Source organism: Ambystoma mexicanum, chromosome 6q (assembly GCF_040938575.1).
Source record: "Ambystoma mexicanum isolate Mex_15411 chromosome 6q, UKY_AmexF1_1, whole genome shotgun sequence".
Lineage (NCBI taxonomy): Eukaryota > Metazoa > Chordata > Amphibia > Caudata > Ambystomatidae > Ambystoma > Ambystoma mexicanum.
This window is the reverse complement of record NC_090937.1, coordinates 286,099,154-286,121,403: the sequence shown is the minus strand read 5'-3', so window position 1 is coordinate 286,121,403 and position 22,250 is coordinate 286,099,154. Positions and strand designations below refer to the sequence as shown.

The following is a 22,250-nucleotide window of genomic DNA, read 5'->3' as shown; positions in this document are numbered from 1 at the left end:
GGGCCGAGCGCAAGTAGCAGTTAGGCTGTGCCGTTTTGTGCCCTTTGTAGTTTATTCAATTGGTAAGCGTGGACCCCGAGGTAGAGGGGGTTTGCGTAGTGCAGTCTTGATATAATTGATTGGACCGCAGAGAGTCTGTTGGGAAAGGAGAGGTATGGAAAGATGCGCCTAACAATTTTAAGGTGGTAGTGGCAGGACTTTGAGATGTTGTTGACTTGGCTCGAGAGTGTTAGGTCAGAGGCAAGGGTGCATCCAAGGTTTTTTACTGAATTAGAGGGAGTCAGAGTTGCCAATGGCAGATGGCCAGGGTAGTGGGTGTGAAAGAAATTCAGAGTTGCCACATACCATGATTTCGGTTTTAAAGGTTTAGCAAGAGGTGGTTTCTGGTCATCCAGAGCTCTATGTCGAGGAGGCAGGAAGCGAGGTCGGGTCAGCAGTTGGGTTTTGAGTTCAGGAGTTTTAGAATTAGTTGAGTGTCATCAGCGTAGTTGTAACACAAGATGTTGTGTGAACGAATTATTGGTGGGACGGTGATCAAGTAGAGATTGAACAGGAGGGCAGATGAGCATGCTCCTTGTGTATCTCCCGTGTCGACAGGTCGGTCTTGGGAGGAATAGGTGGAGAGTAGCGATATTTGGTACCTATCTTTGAGGAACGAAGCTATCCATTTGAGAGCGGTTCCACAAATTCCTAGGGAGTGGTGGCAGTCAAGGAGGATTGAGTGATTGATTGTGTCGAAGGCGTCGGATAGGTCAAGAAGGATTAATGCGGCGCATCCCGGGGCAGTCTGCCGTGATTTTAAGGTCATCCAAGATTGAGGTTAGGGTTGTTTCAGTTCCGTGTCGGGCTCTGAAACCTGATTGTGTGGGGACTAGGAGGTTGTTGTCTTCGACAAAGGCATTTAGTTGGGAGTAGGCGGTTCGGTCAATGAGTTTGGCAAGGAACCTGGTGTCTGAGACGGAACGTTAGTTTGTGGGCTCGAGAGGGTCGAGGGAAGGTTTTTTTTTTTTATTAGAGGTTTGAAATGAACCGTTTTGAATGCGTCGGGAAAAATACCTGAGGAAAGGGAGTCATTTATGATGGATCTTGCGTGTTCTCCTGCGCAGGTAGAGGTGAAAATTTCTTTGAGGGTTGTGGCCGGGCAAGGGTCTAGGAGAGGGCAGGATGGTTTGCGGGCAGCGAGAAGTTTGAGAAATTGGTCGGGTGATATTGGACTAAAGGAGTCGAACGTTGGTTGCGTAGTGGTCGTAGGCGGTGGGTTGGCTGGTATGGGTGGAGGGCTGCCTGGTGGTTATAAGAGAGCCAGTTCGGTGGTTAGAGCATTTGTTCTCTCGAGAGCCGTGGCGTAAAAGTGGAGAGAGAGTGAGTCGCACAGCAATTGTGAGGGGGGTCAGGACGGTGGTAGTGCATGATGGTTTGGTGAATTTAGTGATGATTTAGTGAAGTTCTTTGCTGGGTTTTGCAGATTAGGATTCAGGAGTTGTAGTGGGCTTTTTTTTTGCTTTCCGGATTTCGGCCTTGTACTGATGCCGGGCCAAGGTGGCTCTGCTCTCTTCGGTTTTGTCCTTCTGCCATTTGCGTTCTAGGTATTTATATAGTTGTTTAGTGGTCCATGTGAACCATCTAGGGAACAGGCCACGGCGGGCCAATGGTTTGCAAGAGGGTGTGAGCCGCATTAGTGAGGTGTTATGCCATGAGTCAAAGGTGTCGGGGGTTAGGTTATTGAGTTGGCGAATAGGTGGAGGAGGGCGTCGGGTAGGTCAGGAAGGATTATTCGTTTTTTCCAGCATTCGCGTAGATTCGGAGGTTCAGGTTCGAGTACGGGAAGCGAGTCGGGGGAGCGAATGGCGAAAGAGACAATGAAGTGGTCGGACCAGATGATAGGGGTGGGGGACGGGGGGGGTTAGATGTATCCAGTTGTGGGAGCTGAAGATGGCATCAAGAGTGTGTCCTTTATAGTGAGTCGGGCCGTTTATGTGGGGTTGGAGGTTAATTGCATCTAGAGCGTCAACCAGAGAGTGTGTCATAGGGTTGGTGGGGATGTCGAGCCATATGTTGAAGTCTCCTAGAAGGGTGAGGTTGGGATGGTTTAGTTGAAGGATGGCAATAGAGTCGCAGAGATTGTTTGAGAATTGTCTGCTACGATAGAGGTAGATTATTAGGAAGCTGTGTGAGGACGACTGGGAAAGGGATAGTTTAACGAGGAGTGATTCGCAGGAAGGAATGGAGGGTTGGTTGTCGATGATTGAGGCGTGGAAGTGAGACTTGTAGACAAATGCTATTCCCCCTCCTCTAGAGGGACGGTTCAGTGGGATGGAGAAGTCTGGAGGGGGAAGGCTTCATTGGCAATAGGGGCGAAGTAGTCGGGGAACCAAGTTTCGGTGATGAAAACCAGGTCTGTTTTGTCAGATGTGAGGAGGTCAAAGATGCTGTGTCTGTTTTTTTGCTACTGATCGGGCATTAAGTAGGATGCAATTAATGTTGGTAGGTGAGGTTGGTGTCGGAGCTGCAGCGGTGGGGGGTGCGGGGGAGAGGGTGGAAACTGGAGAGCGAGAGGGGTGGGGTGGTTGTTGATCGATGGGAAAAGTGGGCGAGCAGAAATGTTGGCAGGTTTCGGGTGGGAGTGGATGGATGCATGTGTTCGGGTGATTGGGTTTGGCACAGGGATTTGAAAGTGGGGCGTGGGGGGTTAGGAGTTTCAGTTGCGGTCGGTGAGAAATCTAGGGAGAGGGGTTTCAGGACGGGTGAAGCAAGGGGGGATGGTGGTGATTGGGGGTTCAGGTGGTGGGTCGAGACAGGGCAGGCGATGAGTGTTGAAGGAATGAAGGGGACCAGGTAAGTGTCCTCTTTAGTGTCTTTGTTGTGATTGGTGTGTGCGAGAGGGTAGGAGGGTGAAAGGGGGAGAGGGATGAGGCTTCTGTTCTTGCTAGGGCAAGGCGTGCGGTTTTTAGGGAAGGGGTGTGGTCGGGGGGGTGATGGTGGGGGTTAGTGGGAAAAGTGGGGGGTGCACGATTGCTGGGCAGAGTGAGTCCGGTATGTTAGTGAGGGAAGTGGGTATGATCAAAGTAGGCTGATAGGTAAGTAAGTGTTTAGATGGATTTCTGAACTCTGTCCTGGAGGGGCAGATGTTCAGAAGGCCAGCCTAGTTTCTTGGAACAGGGTAAACTCTGGACAAGCCAGACCAATTAGGGCAGCAATGGCGGCGGTCAAGACTAGGGCTCAAGAGGGGTGAGGGTGACTGAAAGCCTGCAATGAGCACACAAAGCAAGGACGCTTACAGATTACTCCAGACAGGTGTTATATTAAAAATATAGACACATTTATTACAAGGCCTTTGTAACATCGACCATAGTAAAGAATCACGGTAAAACTCCAATAAACCAACACATCACAAGCAATACAATATGTATACAAGACCAAGGGGTCTAAAGAGTTAGAAGCACGAAATATGCAGACCACCTAGATGGGGAGGAAAACAGGCAGTGCAAGTAATCGTTAGACCCAGTTCGACATCAGAGGCCACCTAACTAGAAGGAAGTCCGAGCCCTACGAAGAGTGGAGCCTTGTGCTCAAAAGTACCTGCACACGCAGGTGCCAATGGGCAAAGGAGAGTCTCTTCAGGGAGATCAGGCAGTTCAGAGAGGTGAACAAAACGATGATGAACAGTTCCCCGCTACTCAAGCGCGGCCTCCACTTGTGGGCAGAAGCAGGGCGCGAGTGCGGAAAAGGGTTGCTGTTTACGACAGCGGTGGAGAGCCACAGGCTCCTGCAGAAGGGCGACTGGTTAGGGTGTTGACTACTGACTGGTCCCCGATGCAGGCAGACTCCGGCTTCTACGGTTCCGTTTCGGTACTGGCAGGTTCAGATGCGATCAGCAGGATGTCTCGACGCTGTGTAGATTCCGCGACAGCAGGAGTCAGGCTCGAGGGTGTCCCAAATGCAGCGAACACGCACAGGTTTGTTACCACAGCAGGACAACTCGGCAACCACAGTTATTCCGGTCCCAAAGCACACGTCTCACTTCAGACCTGGGAATGCCAAGTGTATGAATCGTGTGAGCGCCGAGGAAACGGGATTAGCAGTAAGCCAGACGGCGGTGACAGAGCAAGGTTCCTGTGTAGGCTGGTCAGTCCGCTGGATGGCCCAGGGACGCTTCCAAAGGCTTACGTACAGGATTTGGTGAAGATGCCGAGAATAGTTGTTCCCACTATTCTAAAGGCTCGAAGCGCCAGTACAGGCCTTCTCGTTCGATCAGAGGCAGAGTGGTCTTGCAGGACGACAGCAGTGCAGGGTGGCAAACCTTCAGCGGGTCACCAGTGATTCCTCAACCCAGCTTCTTAGTTGCAGGAAACTTGGCTCCTTATCCTTTGTTCGCGAGAACTCAGGAGATCGACCTGGTAGTGGTGTTTCCAGACTCCTCTTATCCAGAGTTCCCTTCGCGCCAAAATGGAGAGGACCCAATGGGAGATCTGCTCACAAAACACTCACACCATACGTGGACCTATCACGGACCACGGTGGTCCCAGGCATTCAAGACAATCTAGACCAGGGGTCTCCAACCTTTACGTTAGCTAGAGCTACTTGTAGTGGAGGCCAACAGTGGAGAGCTACTAGCGGGCAAAATCTGGGTGGGGATATTTATAAACCTCTGAATTTTTACCAATTTTTTTTGGCCCAATTATTTCCTCTCTATAAACAGATGGAATAACATATGCCTTCGAGATTATATTAAGAACTCCAAAAACCTCTTTGTTGCATTATTATTTATTAGTAGCTGTCTCAAAAAGACAGATATTTGTTGGACTACCACACAAATATCCCGTCATTTTTGTGCCCTTCCTTTACGTTTTATGAAGGCTTTCTACATGCTAGGCACACTATTGTTTTCCAAATGCGCATTTCACACTTCCATAAAAAAACCAAAGTAATTTCCAAATTGAAAAATGCTGCTTGCGTTCACTAGTTTTCGTTGAAATGTTTTTTTTTGTCAGACACCACACATACCCTGTTATTTGTGTGCCCCTCTGTGTTTTAGCACAGGTTAGATTTATAAAGATGTTATATGCTTGTCAAACTGGTTAATCACAAATAAATGCTTCTGTTGAGCTGACAGCAGTTTTTAGGAAATTAAACTCTGGGGTTAATGGGTGCTAACTTTTGATTTTCACTACAGGGGCAGAAATATCCCCACCTCCATCCTGAATATAAGCAAGCAACCAGCCCAACCTATACCATGGCCAAACACATTTTATAGCACTTTTTCTACGATTCCAGTGCTTTGCGGACTACACTCAGCTCATTTTCAGGCTATCCTCAGCCACCTCTCCTCCCTCCCTCATATCTGACTGCCTGTCCCTAGGAGTGGTGTGCTGCCAATGATCTTTGCCTTAATGCCAGTAAGACCGAGATTCTCGTCTTTGGAACACCTGCTCCCTCCTTTCCTGTCACTCTCTGGCCGGCCTCCCTTGGCCCTCCTCCTGCTCCCACCTGTGAGGCTAAAAACCTCAGGGTCATCTTCGACTCCACACTCTCCTTCTCTCCTCACATCTCTGACATCTCTAAGAAGTCACACTACCAGCTGCACCTCCTCAGAGGTATTCTTCCTTTCCTCTCCTTCCCCCAGGTGCTCAATGTCTCCAGAGCTCTGGTTCTCTCTAGGCTGGACTATTGCAACAGCCTCTTTCTAAATATGTCTGCTTCTACTCTCCACCCTCTGCGACGATCCAGAACAGGACTGCAAGACTTGTCCTTGTCTTCAAGCCCAGGGATCCTATCTCTCCAGGACTGAAATCTCTGCACTGGCTCCCAGTGGCTGCGAGGATTGAGTTCAAAACCCCCTGTATGGTCCACAAGGCCTTCTGGGACCTGGGGCCTCAATACCTTCAGCTCTCTCTTACAAAATATCTTCCTTCTCGAGCTCTTTGCTCATCCGCCTCCAACTCCCTCAGGGTCAGTCGCTTCTCCAAGCAACGATTTGGTGGTAGATCTTTCCTCAGCTGGGGCCTCCCTCTGGAACAGCCTCCCTCTCTCCCTGAAACTTGAGGAGAATCTCTGGTTCCGGAAGCACCTCAAAACCTTTCTCTTTGCTTCTGCCTTTTCTCCTCCTCTGCCCTGCTGACTTCCTGGCTGATACTGAAACTTCACTGGTCACCTGCGCTGGTCACCTGGCAACCCCCCTGCTCTGAAGCCCAACCCCCCCCCCTCCAGTCGCACACCTGCACTGCCTTCCTGGCAACCCCCCGCACTTAGCGACTGTTCTGTACCCCTACAGTTCCACCACTAGCACTTGACCACTGATGTCTGCACTACCCTTGTACTTGCCACCAGCTGGCCAGACGCTACTGATTGTTATTTATTATCCCATGTACTGCACTGTCCCCTTCCCCTCGCCTCTGCACTTACCTCCTTCCCCCTTCCCCCTTCCCATGCACTTGCGCAATCTGAATTACACCTGGCCTAGTAGGATCATGGTCTGTCTTCTCTCTGTTCCCCCTCCTTTGCCTCGTTGCGCCTTGAAAAACTTATGATATGATATGGCATTTAGTTTTGAATATATAACATCTCAGCATCGGTCTGTCAACCTGCTGAGCTACCCTGGTAGGCTTCTACTGTACAGCGTGTCTATGAATTGCTTAATGCACTAAAAGTGGGTGTACCTGTGTCATGGAAGTGATTTAAAGTGGAAATGTACAGTGTGGAGTTTGGAAAGAAGCCACATGAAAGAAATTGCATCTTTTTTTAAAATATTATTTTGAACATTTCCAGGCGAGCAGCAGTGCTACTGTGATATTTTCATTGCGTGGTCACAATGATCCTGATCCTACCCCAACCCCTCTGACATCCCTGGCAAACAAGAGCAGCTTGCTTAAGCAAGACAGTGCTGGGGGGGGCGCACAAGGCCAACTCTGGTACTACAGGCTGCCTGCAGAAAGAGAACGGGATACTGACATCTGTCAGGGAAATTGCAAGCAGCTCCATGTGGCACAGCAGCCAAGCTCCCCGCCCGCAATTGGGAAGACCAGGGTTCGGATCCTGATCAAGGAAAATAACCGCAAAAACACAGCAAGTGTTTATTTTTCAATATTTCCAGCGCGGGCGACTGAAGAGGCTCAAGCGAGCTACTAGTCGCCCGCGATCGACCGTTTGGCGACCTCTGCTCTAGACTCTCTGGCACCCAGGATGTGTATTGGGAACAGACATCCCAGCCCACATCCTGGAGGCACACACAAGGCATGCAGAAGCCCCTGAAAGCGTTTTGCGGGAAAGTGCATGACCAAATAAGGACTGCCCCGGGTCGGCTCGACCTGGGGGAAGGTGAAGGGGCAAGACGGTCAGCGGACAGGACAAAGAACCTCGTGGCATGGCCATTTTGGAAGCCAGGCCACCTATTTGGGCCAAATGCGGGAAGCGCGGTTAACATGGGGGAAAAAGGGGTTCAAAACACAAAGAAACGATAGCTGCCACCAGTCCTGTCCGTGACTCACTTGCACATGTCATAAGTCCAGCGGGAGTTTCTAGGGCCATTGGAATGACTAGAGACCCAAGAGCGCGGTAATATAAGTTACGGTGCACTCTTGTTTCGTGTTGCTCAAAAGCTGCAACACGACGAAAGGACTAAGGGAAATGAAGTCTCCCGGTACTGACTGTCTTAAGGGCATGTCAGTTTCCCCATAAGAATGGAGCGAAAGCCCAGAGGAATGCGGCGGACGGCTGCGCTTCTCCGGCAAAGTCTAGATCAGGGTGTAAAACAACAGCAAAAAGTTTGGGGGTTGCCACATGGAAGGAAAATTACCTACAATCATGAAATCTTTCCTAACAGTAAGGGCTTCGGGGGAGCAGTGGTCTTAGGGTGGTTGGCTCGCCATCGTGCCCCTCTGGCTTGGTGTTTTGAAAGGGGATGGGTAGGGGTTGAGGTGGAGGGTGGGATGATTTTGGAAGGGGGGACGGGGGGCAGGGCTGACCAGAGGGCGGAGGCAGTCCACGGTGGTCGTTTCCGGCAGACCTTGGTGGATTGGGGGCCCTCATGGTTAGTACACCTGCTATGAGGTATACGTTCAGATGCAAATTACACTTTATATTTGGACTTTACAAGTTTGGCTATATCACCGGGTGAGATTGTTCTTTGCTTCTGGGTTCCACTACGCTGGGTGATATTATTCATTTATTCTAGGTTCTAATGTACTCATTGTAACTAGGATGTGCTGTTGGGCGGCCTGTTTATTTGTGACTACTGCACAGTTACGCTGTTGGGTAGACTTTCTTTTAGCAAGCTGGAATACAAGTAAATTATTAGGGAGAAATCTGAATGTAAATGCCACAGATTTTCTTTTCAAGGGGCGCACTTAGGCACAGTTCTAAATCTGAGTTTTGTACAGCGAGGATATTGGGGACACTTCTGAATTCAACCAGGGCACGTTAATAGGCACACTTCTAAATTCAGGCAATGTGCATTATTAGGTCCACTTCTAAATTTAGCTTTGTACAGGGAAGATATTAGGAACACTTCTAAATTGCAACGTTGCACAGAGAGGCTATTAGGCACACTTCTTAATTCGACATTACACAGAGGATATCAGACACAATTCTAAATTCAACCTGGGCGTGCTATTAGACACACTTCTAAATGCAACTGTGCGCAGAGGGGATATTTAGGCACACTTAAATTCGATTTTGCACAAAGGGGATATTTAGGCACCCTTCTAAATTCAACTTTGCACAGAGAGGCTATTAGGCACACTTCTTAATTCGACATTACACAGAGAGGATATTAGGCACAATTCTAAATTCAACCAGGGCACGCTATTGGGCACACTTGTAAATGCAACTTTGTACAGAGGGAATATTTAGGCACACTTCTAAATTCAACTTTGCACAGAGAGGCTATTAGGCACACGTCTAAATTTGGGCAATGTGCGCCATTAGGTCCACTTCTAAATTTAGCTTTGCACAGAGAGGATATTATGGACCCTTCTAAATTCAAAGTTGCACAGAGGAGGTATTTGGGCACACATCTAAATTCAAGTTTTGCACAAAGACGCTATTAGGCACACTTTTAAATTAAGCTTTGCACGTGGAGGATATTAGGCACAATTCTAAATTCAAACAGGGCACGCTATTGGGCACGCATCTAATTCAACTTTGCAAAGAGGGGATACTTGGGCATACTTCTAAATTCAGTTTTGCCCAGAGGGGATATTTAGGAACACTTCTAATTCAACCCGGGCAAGCTTGTAGGCACACTTCTGAATTAAACTTTGTACAGAGAGGTTATTAGGGAGGCTAGTAAGTTCAACTAGGGCAGGCTAGTAGGCACACCTCTAAATTCAACTTTACACAGAGTGGATGTTTGGGCAGACTACAAAGTTCAAGTTTGACCCACAGTTACGACTTTTCCCTCAAGGTACCCATGATGGCTTACAAAAGGGTGAAAACCTTAGGGACTAACATGTTTGTGTAGAATGCCCAGTTACAGACATACAGAGAACCTTAGGAAAACACAAAAAAAGCACATACACCTGTCTTAAGTGAAGTAACTAATAGCATTATTAGAGGGGGTTCTATCCAGCAACCTCATGCTGGCAAAAATATCAAATTGAAACAATATGCCACCTGCAACATAGCTGGTATGGTCTATGCCATCATATGCCCATGCGGTCACCTTTAAGTTAGACAATGATAAAAGCTGTTGAAAGATGGGTGAAACATAAATCCAGGATATGCACACAGAACCTCAAGCCACCAGTGGCTAGGTATTTTGTTGCTAATGGACCTAACTTCTCACTAATTCGATTCATGATTATTGAGGTGGTACAAATAACCACAAGAGTCGGAGATGTGTACTAGGTTGACTTGCTGGACACAACTCAAAGGCATGAATGAGGAATTCAGTTTACATTGCAATATCTAGTACGATTACATGATTGTTCGCCTCTTTGAGCAGGGTAAAACATCAAATGTGTTACTTTGTTATGTCTCTCAATATTATGATTATCTAGTACCATGTTTATTAAAGATATGTATAATTGTATTCAGAGATATTTGATAAACATTGTAAAACCGGCCAGTATATTTTTTTGCACATACCATTTATTATTGTGGTATTTATTTGTATTTTATTTATTTGTATAGGGCGCCTGGCCTAAAGGCATCTGGGCGCATCTCTTAAGTTACAGTGAGCTAGTATACATCAAGAAAAGCAGAACAAACAGAATATGCATTCAAATTACTTATAAGATATTTACGAAGTACTTACAATCAGAGTACTTGCAGGACAATAGAAGAGTATTAGGTCATTCTATGGTGAATTTATGGGCAATGAGACATAATAAAGTCTTGGGTTTCTTGTGCAGTAAGCCACAGTTTAGCTTTGCTCTTGAAGGAGTGGAAGGAGGGTTCTGATCTAAGTGGGTTGGGAAGTGAATTACACAGTTTAGTAGCGAGGACCATGAAACTGTCGCCACTCGCTTTATGAAGCTTGAACTTGGGTAGGGAGAAACAATGAGCTTGGGCTACTCTGAGGACAGCTGGAGGTGTGGGGTGTGAATCGGCTCGTCAGGTAGTTGGGAGCCTGGTTGGCCAAACATTTATGCATGAGAGAGCGTTTTGACGGAGAATCTTGGCCTACTGAGAACCAACGTAAGCTATGTCTGGTGTCAGATATGTGCCGATTCCTAGGAATATTTAGTGCTGCCCTGATGGCGTTTTGGGTGACTTGTAGCTTTCTTAGGTTTTGTTATCTCATCCCTAGATAAAGAGCATTACAGTAGTCAAATTTCGACACACTAAGGGTTCTGGCAAGGATGGTGCAGTTAGCCGTAGTAAGGAATGGTCGGCAAGCTGTAATACGTTTGCACATGTAGGCGGATGCTGAGATTGCGGCATTAGTTTGTCTGGAGAGAGATAAAGTTGAATCGAGATAGATGCCAAAGGTTTTAGTATCGTTTGATACATAGTTGTTGCCATTGATGAACGATTTGAAGGTAGGATCTTATCTATTAAGTCGTGATAGGAAACCAAGATGAGAAGTTCTGTCTTTAGCGCTGACCTAGCTTCAAGAAGCAAAAGAGCACTTTACAGAGGTACATAACAATTAAGATGCATAACAGAGTACTTTTCAGAGGTAGCAGAACATATATATAGTGGGGGGTGGAATTCAAAGGGGCACTGAGGGGTACAGCTGTAATGGGTAGTGGGGACAAGAAGGGCGGGCAGTATCTAGCGAGTCAGGTGGCGCAATGGCCTAGGTATTGAGGCAACCTGATAACATAGGCTTAATGTACTGCCTAAACGATTGACTTAATGTGGTAGGTTGAGTCTCTAGATTTTCATCCTTTAATTTGTATGAAAGATGTGATGGCCCATCACCTTAACTGTAATTCTGATAATGTAACAAGGTTAAGTTTGTATCCCATAATATTTTTATACTTTTCTTTTTTACTATCTCATGCAAATATCCAATAGCCAACTGCTTTTTAACCATGGTTCGATGACTTCATCACTCAGCCATCTTAGTTATTTATTTTAGCATTTCACACCAACAGAGGTCTTGCTGTAGATTTTCGCTGCATGGAGCACCTGGATTTTCATTTCGGGTAAGTGCTTAATTCACTATGCATTGGCTACTAATTTACCAAGAGTTTAGACCCAAATATCACTGGATATTATCACAATTTTACTGATTAGCTTTCAGCTCTGGGAGCCCTATTCTACACTTAATCAGTATTTACCTTGTGAACACCGATTTTATTACTACACAGTTACATTCATTCTCATTAGACGTACGTTAATCCCAGGTCCCACTATCCTTTTTTATCCTTCCATTATTCATTTCTCTAATTTTATTTGCTGTTCTAATGTTTTATGTTGCATGTAATATATTCTGTTCTCATTTACATATTACATATTACCTATTTACATATACATGCTGTTCTTATTTAAGCCATTCTGTGCATATTTATTCAAGCCGCCTCACTTGCTAATGCTCTCGAAACCTTCAGCTTCTAGCATCGCATCATCAACCCCACCCACGTAAAAAGGCTGCACTCTGGACTAGATTGCCTACGATAACTGCTAGATCTCGAATAGCTCCAACACTCCCTGCCCTTGGTCTGACCACCATATCATCCATTTCTCCATCCCTCACCTCATGAAACCTAAACTTACTGCCGTACCACTACCACCAGCAGTCACACGTAGATCACGCAAGCTCACAAAAGAAAATATCATGCCCTTGCCTTAAGTCCCATTCTTGACCAACCCTAACTTACAAGCTGGCTCGTATACCTCAACTCAATATAAAGCAGTCCAGACTGTTGCCCCGCTTTCCCCTCGCAAAGCTAAACCTGTCAGACATTCAAACTCCGACCTCTTAGATTTGCATAACAGGAAACGCTAGGCAGCACTTATGAGGAAAGAAAAAAAACCTTTGGATACTCACAGGAGAATTCGCCAAATTCGCTAAGCTCTATAAGCAAGCAATCCTCTCAGCAAAATCCACCTCCTACAATACCAGAATGTCGAAAAGCAAATCAGATACCAGAGGACTCTTTAACATCTTAAGGGAACTTGAGACAGTGCGAAAATGTGAACACCACTCATCAATGCGTTTATAAACGCCTTCTCACCAAGCACAGTACCAGTCAGCCTCAAGGAAGCCTGGACTCCTCCTCCTAAACAAACATCCCTAGACTCCCTCTATTCCCACAAACTACAGACCAATCACAACTGTCCCCTTCCATCAAAAAATCCTCGATCAGGCAGCCTAGGTACAAGTTCAGCACTTCCTTGACGCTAACCATGTCCTAGGAATCCGGCAGTCTGGTTTCTTCCCTGGCCATGGTACAGAATCAGCCATGCTGGACTTAAAACATTTTTTTAAAAAAACTGTGGATGAGATCAGGGACAGTGGAAACCTCCTGCTCCTCCCCCTACTACTGCATTTGACTTGATCGATCACAGAATCGTATGCCAACACCTCACTACCTCTGCTAACTTCTACCCTCTGGCCACTGCCTGGATAGCTTCATTTCTTGAAGCAAGAGTCATGAGGGTATTTGCAGAGAACACCAATGCATCACAATCCCCTATTCTGTGTGTGGTACCTAAAGGCTCATGTATACCCCCAACCCTATTCAACATTTTCACTAGGCCCCTCTGACATCCTGGACTCCCTCAGCATAGCTTACACCAACTGCGCTGACGACCCCCACATTTTACTCCCACTCACAGGCAATTATGTGTACAAATACACGCAACAAAACCTACTCCACAACCTATTTGTGCATGGCGGCAAACTACTGGTGTCTAAATGGAGAAAAAACAAAATCCTGCTTGAGGGACATACCACACCAACCCTCCTCCCCCAGCAATCCTAAACAATATTGATGGACAATACACTGCATTCCAGATTGATATCACGGTGCCTGTCTCAGCGCATGTAAAAATCCTAGGTGTGTACCTCAATGCCACCCTCTCCATGTCCCGTCAAGTGAACGCTATTGCCTCCTCAGAAGTCTACTCCACTAAAGTATTAAATGCTGAGAGACCCTTTCTTTCTGAAGACAGCTGCCTAACAATTGCCCGAGCAGTCAGACTCTAGTCTAGATTACTGCAATGTCCTCTTTGCACGTACCTCGGCAAAAAACCATAAAAACTACAAGCAATACAAAATAATGCCTGGCAAGCAGCGCTTAACATTCCAAAAAAAGAACATCTCTGCAGCCAAAAGAGAGGCTCTCTAGCGGCCTATCTGAGAACGCATCATTTTCAAAACCCTGTCATCACAGTCCCGCCATACCTCTCCCAGAAAATATCCAAAACAAACTCAACAAGACTCTACACTCACTGCCTACTCCTACCTAAAGTCAAACGAGCTAAAGCCGGTGGCTCTAGCTTCCCCTACATTGGAGTCAAACTGTCTCATCTGTTTTGCTGGGATCCCTGCCATTAGGCTATTGCAGTAATCAAGATAAAAGTTAGTAAACTCCCCTACGACCACTAGATCTTCAGTTGACACAAAGGGAAGCATATTCCTAAGCATGCGCAAGGAATAGTACACAGCCTTCACTTTACCAACCTACCTGGGCTTCGCTGCCCAGTTTTTCCTGTCATATACATCCCAGGTTCTTTACTATCCTTGAAAACTGAATCTCTTCGTCCAGGATCCATGGTGTTAATATTGTTTTCAGCCCTCATCTTACTCCCTGGTCCGAATAAGATTACCTCAGTTTTAGCTGCATTAAGCTGTAACTGATAGCATGCCATCCATCTTTTAATCTTGTGCATGCACTGGTCCATTTTTTCAAATGCCTCCACTATGTGCACTGTTTCAATGTAAATCTGGGTGTCATTGGTGTAAGAGTGGAATCTTAATCCATGCTTCTTAATATATCAAATAATAGTCGAGTATATAAATTAAAGATCAGTGGTGACGGTGCTGATCCCTGTGGGACTCCGCATCTTAGTCATGGTAACTCTGAAAGGAAGCCTCCTAGTGTTACCCGCTGGGTCCTGTCCTTCAAGAAGGAGCTAAACCAGTCTACCACTACTTTCGAGACTGTTCCAATTTTCCCAATGCGTTGAAGAATAATTTTACGGTCGATCGTATCAAAAGCCGCAGAGAGGTCCAGCATCAACAATATTGTGGATTCTCCCCTATCTGCAGCTTCTAACAGATCGTCCTGGACCACCAATAAGGCAGTCTCTATTCCATGAATGGGTCGAAACCCCGACTGGCATTCGTCCAGGAGACTCTTGCTGTCCACAAAATCCTAAAATTGACCACAGACCACTTTCTCTAAAATGTATCTATCCTCCTTTCCCTGCAACATAGCCATCATCCAATCAAATGTATAATATGTTAACTGAATGTAAATAACAGTCATTGAGGCACCATTACAGATAAAAAGTTAATTGTACGCTTTATAAATGAAATAAATTTAAAAAAAAATGTTGAACTAAGTTATCCATTGGATTAACTTCTAAAATTGGCATTGGCTAACCAATTTTAAAATGAGTATACCGCATGGATTAATTCATTGTATATTGAGAAAATCTAAAGGGAATTCGTATGTAACCTCTTTATAACTCACCTCATGGTAGGCATTGGAGCTATGTTGCCCTAAATGTATAAACTGTTAATCAGGAATGATCTTTCACCGATATCTCCCTTGTTTCTTAAATGTTTCTCGAATGTATTTTGAGAATGTAATTCATTCTACATTGTATACATTACTGAACAGATATTACGATTTGCGCCTGATTAATGATTATCCCGAAATTCGTTGAGCCAATTGCACAATATAAAGAAGAGTTAAAGAATAATACGAAATCTCTTGGAATTATTTTGCACTAGTGAAATGCATTCTTGGAATGTGGATCCTCAAAAGTTCCGATAAACTGCTCGATAAAGTTTGACTAGTTGTTCTCTACCAGTATAAAGTTGTGAGGGGAAAGACGTATCCCATTGTTTGGATACTGATTTTTTTCTCTTGTTTTAGAAGAGGTGGTCAGGTCTAGGGTCAGAGGGTCAGTGTTGGAGGTAGCATTGGCTATAAACGTAGGTGGCATACAAGACACTTTTATTCCCCCAATTTAAGGCAAATAGTCCCAACAAAAAAAAATGTCGTGAAATGCGCACACAAAAAAAAAAAAAAAAAAAAGAAACAAAAAAAAAAAAAAGGTGCACAACGAGCCTGCTCACTTGCACACATCCCCAGGCATACATTCGATCAGGGGTCCCAGCAGAGGAGTTCAACAGGAGGGAGCCCTAATATCCTTACCTGACCTTAGGGGAACATCAAAATAGAAATACATCTTTTATTTACATGACTGACTGGGTGATATGCATTATTAACTGCAAAACGGCATCCGTTTTATAGTTCAAATGTATATGACTTTTCCATAAAGAATAGCAGCACCTCTGGGAACGGGAGCGGTAATGGCCTAGCTGACTAAAAATTATTATTTTGCTCCCAACTTCAAACAAAAGGGAACAAAATACGCCTAATTCTCAAGCTGATCGGGAGGCCTGGGTAGGATCTGCACACCATTGTAGAGTAACGAAAAAGCAACTCTCTACCAGTGCCACAGGTCCTGAAATGCTTGGGAGGCAGCGTCTAATGGCATCACTGAAACTACAGAGTTACACTTTATAACCAAAAGAGAATCTAACACCAAATCTTTAAAAGTAATGTTTTTGCATCCGGTTTTAAGGAATATATTGAAAGAGCAAAGGAAACGACATACCTTATTCCTAAAGTAAACTTCAATGGGCAGAATGAAGCCAGCATACCCAGACTCTTCCACTTTGTATGGAGGATCCTTGCACACTGTAAATAAATCGTGCAATGTTAAAATGTCACCAAAAAAATATAAAATAAAGAATAGAAAGCCCACATGCATGGGTTTAAAACATGTTAAAAATATGCATGCTATATTCATCATGGTTTTCCTGCACCATGGGAAGAAAAAGGCAGTTGGCTAACAGCATAACATGACATGCACCCAAACACAAATCCAGTGTCCCCAAATCAGGAAAAGGTGCCCTATAGGCTCCACAGCTAAAGGAGTCATGGGTGAGCAGGGCTGTCCATTGGTAAGGTTTTAGTCCATTGTACCCGGATGTGAAATGAGTTTCTAGTTTCCTGCCCACTGCTAGTCCACACGGGTACCGTCTTACTCTCAAGGCATAGCACCAAAGAGCAAACATGCCAACGGGGGCGGGATCTGTCCACATTACACAACCTTTAGGTTATGCAGTTAATCTGTTATGCATTGGCATTATAAGCAGTGTTTTAAGTAGGATAAGAAATCAGGGGGTGGGGGGACTTTACCGGGTCACGATACAATATTTGGGGGTGGATCCCAAAAAGTGTTGCGCTGCTTCACTTCCAAAGTAGTGAATAAACCATTAAAAGAGGTGGGGCCTACATAAATGAATGGGGTGACCCAACAGTGCAATGAAAAGGAGTCAATTTTACTGTAATTATATTTTAATACATCTTTTAATGTGTGTAAAAATACTGACCAAAATAAAATAAAGAATATTCAAATATAAAATAGAAAGTAAACTTCAAATAGGTCAGCGGGCCATGCAAGAAATCCATGATTCTTCAAAATTAAATACATTCCATTGACGATGCTTTTAATAGGTGCTGGAATTTTTTTTAGTCTGCCATTTCCATTCAATGTTTGAAAACAAGCATATTTCTTATGTTATAGTTCCAAGCATGGTTGAAAGGTGCATCTACTGTTGAAGAGCTGTATTGGCAAGGAATACATCTTGTCGGGGATGTCAATCCAGAGCACTGGCAGAGCATTGGCTCAATATCAATTTTTGGAGACTGGCAAAGCTGAGCCCTGGACCACTTAAAGCCCAGATCTTAAGTCACAAAATGGTTTTTCCCAGTACACATTTTCACACTACCTTCTTTCTGTGCCCCAATTCTGTGGCGCAAACACAGGCAACAAGAGCCTCAGAGGTGTAGTGCATGTGATCATGGGAAATATGTAATTCCTAGTGCACATTTTCCCACCTTTGCATACATCTCTCAAGGCACTCAACTGGTTTAGTAAGTGTTAAGAGTGTCTGCTGACATTCCAAGATGGTCGCCAGTAGGAGAGCAACGTGACCAATGCTCCCCTGAAACTCGGGATCAAACACAGTTCATTGAGCAAGAACTCCCTCCCGAGGCATTGCATATTGCAGTGGAAGAGACGTGCAGGAAGGGGCTAGCACTTCTCCCCTTCTTTCCAAAGAAAAACAAGATTATCAGCAACATAAAACGTCGACACGGCGCTCAGGCGGCAGACCCGGTTCAGAATACGGCCATAACCAGGAAACAATATCAGCGGCCCTGCGAAGTGGATCAAGTCGAAGGATCTAAAAGGGGAGAGACAAGAGGTGAGCCCTCGAGGCCCGGCACGAGAAAAGAGAAACCCCGAACTCCGAGCTGCAAGGTCTCAGCCAGATGTGGCCCGAAAGCAAAAGAGCAGAAAACGGAGTGGCGTCAGTGTGGCACCAGAAGAACACAAGGAAATTGGTAGCCGCCAAGCCTCCTCCAGTCGCAATGTTCGGGAAGCACTGAGCGGTAAGCAGGGGACAGAGGAGGAGCCAGCAGAAGCTGAGGACGCGGGTGAGGACAGCAAGAATTAAGGCCCCCAGCAAGGAAAAAAGTGACAATTATCCCGCTTCAGGAGCCTGGAGTGACCAGTGGAATCCCCAGGTTCTGAGTGGTCTGGCCAGCGACAAGACTCAGAGAGGGGACAGGCAGGAGCATAGGACCGAGTAGTTGGGAAGGGTCCAGGATCTACACTAGACATATACGGCAGCACCAGCCCCATATCTGTTTTACTCCCCGACTCGCCATTCAAGATCCGCTCATTGGAGAGGCGGATACTACACACAACAGTACAAGGGGCAGGGGAAAACAAATGCTCCCCCTTAAAAGGGGAAGGAAGGCCAGTGTTCGAAAGAAGCCCCTAGGACAGTGTTAAAAAGCAATCATCAAGCAATGCCCTCACTTGCCAAGCATCTGAAGTGCGTAATCTAGCATTCCTTCCCCTTCGGCAGAAGGAAACCAGAGGGAACACTGCGTCAACCGCCTAACCAACAAAAAACAAAGGGTGCATGGAAGTGAAACCCGTGGGAAGGAGCACTGCTTCAGAAACGCTAGGCAAACCCAAAAGGAAGGATGGCGAACAACATCCAAAAATAGGGGAAAGGATAATCGAACAACTTCAAAGGGGCCCACAAAACCCCCAGAGAGCAATCTTCAGAGTATGTGGAGCAAAGATGCTACACCCCCGGGAATGCAACAGGGCCAAGACTAAACGGAGCCAGGAGGACCGTGAATGGAAGAAGACCAAAATGTGACGCAGTCACTACTTAAGCAATACTTCAGTGACTTTGGGGATAGAATTGCAGACACGGTCAAGAAGCAAATGACCATAAAGAGAAGATTTGGTAGCGGAAATAAAATGAGACGTCAATAAAATTGAAGAAAGGGTGGACATTAATGAAAAAGCAATACAAGCGCTGACGGAGGACTCAAGGAAGACAGAAACCTGGGTTGAACAATTGGCTAACACGACCCACAACCTTGAGCACCAAACGGAAGATCTAGAAAATAGTTCAAGGAGATCGAACATTCAAATTCAAAATCTGCCAGAGGAAGTCCCATATAAAGACCTCGAAACTGTCGCTAAGGGCATATTTGTGGATCTGTTAGATACAGAGGAACCATCAGAAGTGAAGCCGGATAGAATCCACAAGAGTGGGGCCCCGAAGAACGGAGCAGGGGCACGGCCTAGGATGTCCTCGCTGCCCTACAAGACTACAAAACGCAGGAACGTATCTTGCAAATATTGAGGAAGGTGACAAATTATGTACAATGGGGCTGAACTACTGCTATTCCAAGACCTATCCCAAATAACTCACTCCAAAAGGAGGAAAATGGTTCTGGTCCTGAAGGTACTTTGAGAGAAGGACATCCAATACCATTGGAGATTCCCGTTCAGACTGATGTTCAAGTGGCAAGGGAAGCAATATCGGATTGCTTCCAACAAGGAAGTGGCAAAGGTTCTGAGCATCGAGGAAAAGGGACCCTCAAGCAAGAGCCCAGAAGACACTCAAGAGCTGGGAATGGTCAACAGCGAAACCAAGGAGAAAAAAGGTGGGATATCAACCTCAATTGAAGGGGCCAGCCCTCGGCAAAGAACATGAGAGGAGGCCTCTTCCTGCAAAAGACAGCACACATTGAAACAGACAAGGAGGTACAAAGCTATCTGATCATGAAGCCAGGGGAGGGCAAACTATTAGGTTGTCACAGAATGTCCTGAGGGGAAGGTGGTGGTGGGGTGGAATCTGGAATGGGTTGGGGAGAACCTGCTGACTAGCAAGCTGGGTGTAGTAAGGGAGTCCATCCTCAAGAGGGCGATTTGGGGGGTGGAGGGACTGGTGGCCTGTTGAGCTCTCTCAGTGAACGGGGCGGGGGTCAGAAAAGGCGGGAGCAGAGGGTGAGGGAAGGGGGATAGGTGAGGGAGTCCGAACATGATCTGGTGAGGAAGTACACCGAGCACCATCACTCCGACAATCGATAAACATAAGTTCCACATTATATTCATCCTTGAAAAGCAATGGATTAAACTCCCCACTGAAGAGCAAAAAATTGCAAATATATATATATATATATATATATATATATATATTATATTATATATATGCGGAGTGTACAGGGGAAACCCTCAAAAGATTTGATAGAGAAAGTGGAGAGGTTAGCATTGGTGGACATATGGAAGGAAAAGTAAGGAGATAAGGAAGGGTTTACATTTTTCTCACATGTCCACAGATCGTTAGCAAGAATAGACTACGTCTGGTTGTACCAGGTGCTCCTGGCCAGGGTGTTGGCTATAGAGGTGGGGCAATAGCTCTATCAGAACATGCACCCTTGACACTGAAAATTCAAAGGGATTCATGTACTGTAGGACTCTGGAAATGGAAATTCCCTGTATTCAAGGACGAAACCCTAGGGAAAGATGAGCGAAGCGATTGAGAGTTTCTCTTAGGTCAACAAGGCTGAGGACACATCCTTGCAGATGAGGTGCGATGCCTTTAAGGCTACGATCAGGGGGAAAATCATAGTGACCAAGACCCGCAGGGACAGAGAATTGAAGCTGGTTGAAAGAGACCTAGAAGAAAAATGAAAGAAGGTAATGGCCAAGGTGGGAGCGTGTGGGTAAACGAGAAAAGAATATAGAGCCATAAAGGGCCAATTGGAAATATTACAGGCTAAAGCGGCAGAACTATCCCATCTGTTCTTAAAACAAAAATATGATATCAAGGCAAACTAATTAGATGGATTACTAGCTAGGTTGCTGAGACGGGAAGAGAAGGCCAAAACTATACTAAAACTAAGGGTTGAAGCAGGGGTTGGGGGTGCATCAGTAAAGATATTAACAACATCGTCTGAGAGTTTTCTAGGTACTATACAGAACAAGTTTGGCAAATCCTCCTGAAAGGGGTCAAGTGGATTATATAGACCGAAGGGACCTGATGGAAATAACAGAACAGGAGAAGGAAGCCCTTGATCAAGACATTACAACGGACGATGTACGGAGGGTTATTACGTCACTACCCCTTAATAAATCCCCTGGCCCGGACGGGTTTCCCTCAGAATTTTATAGATCCTTTAGGGTATTTTTAATACCATACATGACTTCCGTCCACGAAATTGGGAGAAGGGGCCGAATGACAGCTACCATGGAAGAGGCAAAAGTAGTCCTACTCCCGAAGGCAGTCAAGACCCAACCATATACGGGTCGTATAGGCCGAAAGCCCTAAACAATGTGGACTCCACGATTTACATGAAGGTGCCGGCGAATCGCCTAGACCAAATTCTTTCCCGCATAATCTTTCCACATCGAGAAGGCTTCATTAGGGGGAGACGGGTGAGTGACAATACAAGGAGAATTGCGCATCTTACATAAAAAGTGAATCGGAAAATTCCAGCCCTCCTGGTAGCTGACAAACTGACAAAAACAGAATTCCTATACTCGGCCAACTACTTCCCGCCCTGTTAATGATTAACCAGGTTACTCACCATAGTGACCACCTTACTCCTAGTCCATAGTCCCCCTTTCCTCCATACTTCTGGGATATCTCTCCGTCCTGTGGGACGGGACCGAAGCACTTTGTAAAAAGCACCCAAAAATTTTTTTTAAAAATGTGTCCCTCTCTTTCTTGCGCGTGCCCGGCACGTGGCCGTAACTCCGCCCACCTTGGCTGCGCCCTGCGCATCGCCCATCAGTCCTTTTCTATCGCCAGGTCAGAGACCTATTAGCAATAACAGAGGAACCTTACTAGAGGGGACGGCGGACAGGCGTAGGGAGGAAAGGGGACTATGGACTAGGAGTAAGGTGGCCACTAGGGTGAGTAACCTGCTTATACTCCTATGTCCCGTCCCCTTCCCTCCATACTTATGGGAGATTCCCAAGCACTCCTGACAGGAACTACGGGTGGATGGAAATACCCCTTACTGAAAAAGGTTCTTCAGCACAGCCTGACCAAACTGAGCATCAGCTCTTGAGCTCATGTCAAGACAATAATGCTTACAAAAAGCAGATGGGGAGGCCCAAGTAGCTGCCCTAGCGATGGACTCCCAGGGGACATATTTCTGAAAAGCAACCGCGGCTGCCTTGCCCCGCACCAGGTGTGCATGAATACCCTTAGGAGGTTTCAGCCCTTGGACGGT

General features: G+C 45.9%; 1 protein-coding gene across 1 annotated transcript in view; it reads right to left on the bottom strand.

The window, feature by feature from the left end:
* Positions 1–22,250, bottom strand: part of MLLT3 (MLLT3 super elongation complex subunit) — a 1,077,824-nt gene that overhangs the window by 638,684 nt on the left and 416,890 nt on the right. The window contains exon 3 of the mRNA XM_069630761.1: positions 16,246–16,328. Coding sequence (XP_069486862.1) covers positions 16,246–16,328 — 83 coding nt within the window. The remainder of the gene's footprint in view (positions 1–16,245; positions 16,329–22,250) is intronic.